General features: G+C 36.5%; 1 protein-coding gene across 2 annotated transcripts; it reads left to right on the forward strand.

Moving 5' to 3' along the window:
• The first annotated feature begins 297 nt into the window (after positions 1-297).
• LOC107477651 (importin subunit alpha-9) lies at positions 298-6,692 on the forward strand. 2 transcript variants are annotated; one of them, XM_016097706.3, is made up of 11 exons: positions 298-476; positions 558-795; positions 1,011-1,164; positions 1,343-1,445; positions 1,736-1,920; positions 2,672-2,751; positions 4,693-4,843; positions 4,957-5,038; positions 5,142-5,200; positions 5,287-5,592; positions 6,375-6,692. In XM_016097706.3, exons 1-11 carry the CDS (start codon positions 437-439, stop codon positions 6,540-6,542), a joined length of 1,566 nt encoding a protein of 521 aa, XP_015953192.1. In that variant the 5' UTR covers positions 298-436; the 3' UTR covers positions 6,543-6,692. The 2 variants fall into 2 exon arrangements, with proteins under 2 accessions (XP_015953192.1, XP_015953193.1); XM_016097707.3 differs by having other exon boundaries at positions 305-476; positions 550-795.
• The last annotated feature ends 303 nt before the right edge of the window (positions 6,693-6,995 follow it).

The raw sequence follows: 6,995 nt of genomic DNA on the forward strand, positions 1-6,995 counted from the left end.
TTTTTGGAATGAAATCGCATGTATCAGCTCTGAGCAGTTTTAGTGGGGACGGGACGGAAATTTTCGCTTGGATCCCCGTACTTGTCTGGGAAAAATTTCAACTCCCGTTTCTATTTTCACAGAGAAAATTTTTCGCAATAAAATCTCCATTCGAATTAGTCTCCACAGAAATTTCTGCATCTCGGATAATTTTGCCCTTCCTAATTTTGAACACCTCTCAATTCAAATTGACCATTTTACTGAATGACTATGATACCCCTAGTTTCTACTTTCGGAGTCTCACCGGTTCAATAACCGGTTCGAACTAGCACTGCACCCCTAATCCCTATTCCCTGACACCGAACCCAAGCTGCGAAGAAGGAAAAAGAAAAGGAAGCTCAGTGCCTCAGTGGCGAGTAGATACTACTGCTTCAGTTGGTGAAGGAACCAAGCAACAATGGCGGATCATACTACCAGAAGCCCCATTAAGTCCTCAGGTAACACTTTTCCTTGCATAGTTATGCATAAGCTTTTCATTTCATCTCAGTTATGAACACTGCAATAATCTAGGGTTTCAGTTGGAACTGTTGCGGGTACCAGGAGACGGCAACAGGCGGTGGCGATTGGCAAAGAAAGAAGGGAGTCTCTTGTGCGTGCCAAGAGGCTCTGTAGGGTCCCCGTTGGCGGCGGTGGCGACGGGGACGGCGATGGCCAAGCTCCCCTTGACAGTGACATGATCATTGATGAAGAGCAATCCATTTTGGACTCTCAAACTTCCCTTGCCGTCGAAAAGTTGAAATCTTCTGTTGCTTTTCAGTTTGGTCCTCTGAACTCATCTATTTGTTATATTATGTGTTAGATAAATAACAAGAATTATCCAGTTCGGTTTGATTTGATAGGTTTTTGAATGAGTGATTGAATGTTGTTGTTCACTCTCCTCACTAAGAAGTAACTTTATAAAGCTTCAAGCAACAATGTGCAAGTTCATATCTTGATTAACTTTGGCTCATATGCATTATGACTATGTATAGGGGGAAGGGTGCAATGCATAAAAGAGTGGTTGCCCTGCAAGAATTAAGGCGACTGCTGTCAAGGTCTGAATTTCCGCCTGTTGAGTCTGCTATTAAAGCCGGCGTGGTACCTGCACTTGTGCAGTGTCTTTCGTTTGGGTCTCCGGATGAACAGGTCTAAAGATTTGTCTCCTCCTTTAGAATGATCTTCTGTTGCTTCCATGAATGCCTTTTACTATCCATGAAACTTGAGAAAGCAGTAACTGCACTGTGCATGTTATGCAGATAGTATCAATACTGAACAGTAAGTTACTACTAGTCACTTACGCTTTTTTGGTGAATGTGTTATTCAGTTGCTGGAGGCGGCTTGGTGTCTTACAAATATTGCTGCAGGGAATCCTGAAGAAACAAAAGCTTTGTTGCCTGCATTACCTTTGCTTATTGCTCATCTTGGGGGTGAGTGATCACTGATCACTTTGAGTTTAATTTTGCATGTCCATGAATGGATTAATTGTTTCATTGATGTCTGCATAGAAAGATTAAGAAGAATTCTAGTAGCTCAAATTCAAATTGTTATAACATTGCAAAGTGTCTATGATCTAAAGGAACTAGGAAGAATGGGATGGACAGGACTTTGGCAACTATATTAAACATTTGCGATAAATTCATACTTGAACTTTGAGCCTATTTTAAATATTTTAGTATTTACTTCTACCTTTTGTATTTATGAATGATCTGTTCTGCAGAAAAGAGCTCGTCACCTGTTGCCGAACAGTGTGCTTGGGCTCTTGGAAATGTAGCTGGTGAAGGCGAAGAGTTGAGGAATGTTCTGCTTGCTCAAGGGGCTTTACTACCTCTTGCAAGAATGATGCTACCAAACAAAGGTTCAACTGTTAGAACAGCTGCCTGGGCTTTGTCTAACCTCATCAAGGTGTCAAAGTTTATCAGTTTTATAGTTTATATTATATTGCATCACATTTGTTTGTGCTCTGATTTGTTTATGTTGTATAAAGCCAAAGGGTAAATTTCACCGCTCAGCTATAAGATATGGGATTGTATGTTGGGCAGTAAAGTTAGCAGTATGACAAGCTAAATGTTGTAGAGATGAGGATGTTGCATTGAACATGACAACATATTAGAAGGGATTGGATTAGGAATAAGTGCATTAGAAAGAAATACTGTGTAGTGCTTATTATAGGTGGTTTGGGTATGTGAGGAGAAGATATAAAGAGGCCCAAGTAAAGAGTGCCCCAGCTGGGGAGTGCAGTCCAATAGCTAGATGTAGTGGAAAATTCACACATAAGAGAAACTACTAGAACAGTTTGACTGTAAATGGTTTAAAATATGATTTATGATAGATAGAACACTATAGCATCAGTTAATGCTTGTAGGTTGTAGCTAACACCACCTAGTGGGATAAATTTTTTTGGTTATGGTAATTCTTCACTGTTTATAGTTAGCTTGTGTGATGTGATCAGTGTTGTCTAAAATATATTTTGCAGTCCGCTGCTTTCGTTATGCTGACACATACTAGTGTAGTAGCAGTGACAAGGCTTAGTTGTTTAATCCATCTAGCTGACCTCACTAGCTGGATATATCTTTGTTGTTGAATTGAAAATAGTTGTGGCGACAATTTTTTTTTTTTTGGAATTTTAACATCACTTTGGTATGATTATGTGCAGGGTCCAGAACCGAAAGCTGCAACTGAACTCATTCGTGTTGATGGAGTATTGGATGCAATCGTTCGACACTTGAAGAAAGCGTGAGTATTATTCTGGATTTACTTGGTTCTATATCATTGCTAAGAACTCATGTCTCCTTTTGAATTTATCTATTTGTGGATCAACATGCTAGGAGTTCATATTGTTTAAATCACAGTTGAACATCGTAGTCTAGTTTTAAGGATATTTAGCTTTTACTTCACTAAAATCACACCAGAATTCTCTGTTATCATAAACAGAAAACATATCGCCAAACATATACAGATTACAGGCATGAAACTAACAACCAAAATTTCAAGTGATTCATCTCAAACTCTCTTCGTAGGTCAACGATTTGGTATCCCCCTCTAGAGAAGGACACCGGTACCCCTCATAAATATTTGTTAAAACTTCATCCACCCTTTATTTTGATTGTTAGGTGAAGCAAATAACAGAACCACTCTTCCTTCAAACCTATTTCCTGGATACTGGGTGAATCACCTTCACTTCTCTTTCTGAATTCCTCCCGGAAAGGAGAATCACTGTTTTAGGTGGCTTTCATTCTTCTCCTGAATGGTTTTTCTTTCTCCAAGCTCTTTTCTGGCTCTAATTTGCATTCATATATTTGAAATTTGGTGTTGGTAATTTCAAATGTTTCAAAAGAACAAGTACATGTTAATCGCTATATATTTTAGATATCTATTGAATTGGTAAAAAGGGCATTATCACATGGAGTTTCAGCTGTTATGCATGTCATGAGGAAAACATGTGTGTCTATTTGTTTGATTGGTACAAATTCTTTGTCCAAGTTTGAGTGATTAAATGAGTTAGAGACAAAATTAGCATAACAAAATCAGATGACAAATGCATTGCATGAACATGTTCTCTCTGTCATGCTAATCTTTGTTCTTCCATTTCCCTCTCTCTTGGAGACTACAATATGAACAAATCTGCAGACAACATTGACTTCATCAATCACACAACAAAAAGTCAGGAATGGAACCTCTGTTTCAACTTTCATGAAATTAGGATAACCATTTGGGATTTAATTTGTATAGGTAAAAGGAAGAACAACCTCCATTAAGGTTGAATTGAAATTGGGTCAAATGTAAATAGTGGAAAAAGCAGAGCAGGAGCCAATTTGGAAAATTCATGTTAACATGTCATGCACGTGTGTGTATGCATGCTGTTGTATATAAGGAGAGTGATTCTTCTCCTTTATCAGCTAGCTTTTAAGGTGTGGTTCCCCACTTCCCTTAGATAGTTAACAATGATATCAGAGCCTGGTTGTTGACATTATGGAAAGGGCTACCTATATGCTGGATTAAGGTGAATACCAAATACTGATAGTTGGTAGCAAAGTGACTACCACTAGGTCAATGTTGATAGAGTGAAGCCACCATGGATATCAGCTCTCCAGGGGTGGTGTATTATTAGGGACTTGGGTATTATAGGGTGCCCAAAATCCCACATCGGGTAGTGTCGGATGCTTGATGTTGTATATAAGGAGAGTGGTTCTTCCACCTTATCGGCTAGCTTTTACGGTGTGGTTCCCCACTTTCCTTAGATACTTAACACATGCATGCTCACTTCTGTGTGTGTTAGATGGCAATTTAAATCTGAAACCATTGATGACTTTAGAGGCATTTGCTTTTCTCAAGGAAGAAAACCCTTCTATGTGTTCTGCCTTTTCTTTCTCTGTATAAGAGTATTTATTATATATGTTTATTAGAGTTTCTGTATGATATACCTGTAAAAAAAAATATGCGGTGTGCCTTTAACTAGTATCAATATAATCATAAACTTTACCCTACTGTAAGTTTGTGGGGTTGAAATTGGAAGTGATGATAGACTGATAACACAACCTCCTTTAGTACTGTGAACACAGAGCTTATTTCTTGGAAGTGTTAGATTAGTAGCAAGCTCTTTAACTCTTATGTCTTAACAGTACAGCTTGCAATGATGTCCTAAGTAATGCCATTCATGTTTTTAATCGACATCAGGGATGACGAATTAGCAACTGAAGTAGCATGGGTAGTTGTGTATCTGTCGGCACTTTCAAATGTAGCTACGAGTCTGCTGGTGAAGAGTGACATGCTTCAATTGCTAGTCCACAGATTGGCAACATCAAATAGCTTGCAATTACTGATTCCAGTAATGACCTCTTCATCTATAACATTTTAGCATTAGCATCTAATAATACATACAAATCACAATTGTTATTTTCACTGATAAGTTGTTCTAACGACAAAGGAAAATCTTTGTAGGTTTTGCGAAGTTTAGGTAATCTCATTGCTGCTGATTCCCATACAATTTATGTTATTTTGACACCTGGACAAGAAATTACAGGCTAGTAATTTTCTTGGTTCTCCCTTTACTCGATAATCTTGGTGCATTTTCGTTCAAAATATGGAATAATTTCTTGCATCTGATTTTGTAATAATATTTTCAGATAATATCATAAAAGCCCTGGTAAAATGTATGAATAGCGAACACAGGGTCTTAAAGAAGGTATAAAATTTTAATCTTCAATTTGATGAACTTATTCCTTCTTTTGTTTATCATCTTGATATAAGAGCTTAAATTTCAAAATGCAGGAAGCAGCCTGGGTGCTATCTAATATTGCCGCCGGTGACATTGAGCACAAGCGGTTGATACATTCAAGCGAGGCGGTGCCTTTGCTGTTGCGTCTTCTTTCTGCCGCTCCATTCGATATAAGAAAGGAAGTTGCTTATGTATTGGGGAACCTTTGTGTTGCGCCTACTAAAGGTAATGCGAAGCCGGATCTGATCTTTGAGCACCTGATTTCGCTGGTCGAAAAAGGATGCTTGCCAGGTTTTATTGATTTGGTTAGATCTGCTGATATTGAAGCTGCTAGGCTTGGACTCCAATTCATAGAGCTGGTAAGAAATCCGCTAATTCATTCGGCATAACTAATGAGTAATGATAACTTTCCATCAAAATATCAAATATTAAATATTATAAATAATCCTTCCATAACCAATAACAATCATTCCACAAGTTACTATTTTTATACGAGTTAAGTACTCTTTTAGTCTCAACGTTTGGGTTAAGTCTTAATTTCGGCTCTAACGTTTGAAACACTATTTTTGTCCCAAATGCCTTATTTTGTTCTATTTTAGTCCTTTGGTCAAAATTAAATTTTTTCTTTGAAAAATATTTTTTCCTCCATTATCATCTTCTAGGTAACAACAATCATAATCGTGGCTGTAGTTATAGTTTTAGTGATTTGAGAGTGAAATTGATAGAAGAATAAGCGAAAGAATAAGATATTAACAGAGGGAAAACGGTGTATTTTAGAAGAGAAAATTAATTTTGAAAAAAAAAAACGAAAAGAAAGCATTTGAAACAAAAATAAGATTTTTTTTTTTGTAAGAGGAGCGGGAAAACTGCCCAGAAGAGAGGAAAACTACATATCAGAAAACATGTTAACCGTTAGAAACGAAATTAGAACTTAATCTAAATATTAGAGACTAAAAGAAAAAGGGTGCTTATTAGCTAATTTCCAAAAGAAAAATTAAAAGAGAGGCAGATATATAAATAAGCTATTATGAAATAAGTTAAATTTATCAACTTACTTTTCTTTTTTGTTCATAATTTATCAAGTTTCAAAAACACAAGCTACGCATCCTTCTTGACGGTATGTTTTTGGTGTTTACAACAGGTCCTGAGAGGGATGCCAAATGGCAAGGGCCTAAAGCTTGTAGAAGAAGAGGATGGGATTGAAGCAATGGAAAGATTTCAGTTTCATGAAAATGAACAACTGAGAACTATGGCAAATACCCTTGTTGACAAGTACTTTGGAGAGGACTATGGCCTTCATGACCAGTAACATTAGTTGTTTGATATTGTAATAAATGTGCTCTTTCTCCCACACAATTTTAAATGAAAATGTAAAATTTTATTAGTGTTATTAACTCTAGAGACTAGTGAGTTGTAATTTTTGGCTGGCTTAATTTGAAACATTTTTGAAATAACTGTCTAATTTGGCGTAAATATTTGTTCTCTGAGAAAATTTAAATAATTTTTTAAGGATACTTCTATTGTTAATAAGAAGAAAAAATATTGTAGTTTGATGGAAAGGCTAATAATTTTGCAAGATATACTGATGTTACTATCAATTGATATTTTTCCAAATTATCCTAAATAATAATTTTGAAAGGTGGTAATTGAATTTTTTTTTTTGGGTGTCTAAACACAAAAAGCTTTATCTTATTCTTAGCCTATAAATCAACCAATTCAACCACGTCAATGTCCTTTAGCAGATCAAATTCCTTCACATTCA

Source organism: Arachis duranensis, chromosome 3, assembly GCF_000817695.3.
Source record: "Arachis duranensis cultivar V14167 chromosome 3, aradu.V14167.gnm2.J7QH, whole genome shotgun sequence".
NCBI classification, from domain to species: domain Eukaryota; kingdom Viridiplantae; phylum Streptophyta; class Magnoliopsida; order Fabales; family Fabaceae; genus Arachis; species Arachis duranensis.

Bases quoted from the DNA above. Each gene is read 5' to 3' on its own strand.
- LOC107477651 (XM_016097706.3), top strand. From the start codon at position 437: ATGGCGGATCATACTACCAGAAGCCCCATTAAGTCCTCAG. The intron at 5,201-5,286 runs GTATAAAATTTT...TTCAAAATGCAG, and splicing joins AACACAGGGTCTTAAAGAAG to GAAGCAGCCTGGGTGCTATC. The intron at 5,593-6,374 runs GTAAGAAATCCG...TGTTTACAACAG, and splicing joins GACTCCAATTCATAGAGCTG to GTCCTGAGAGGGATGCCAAA.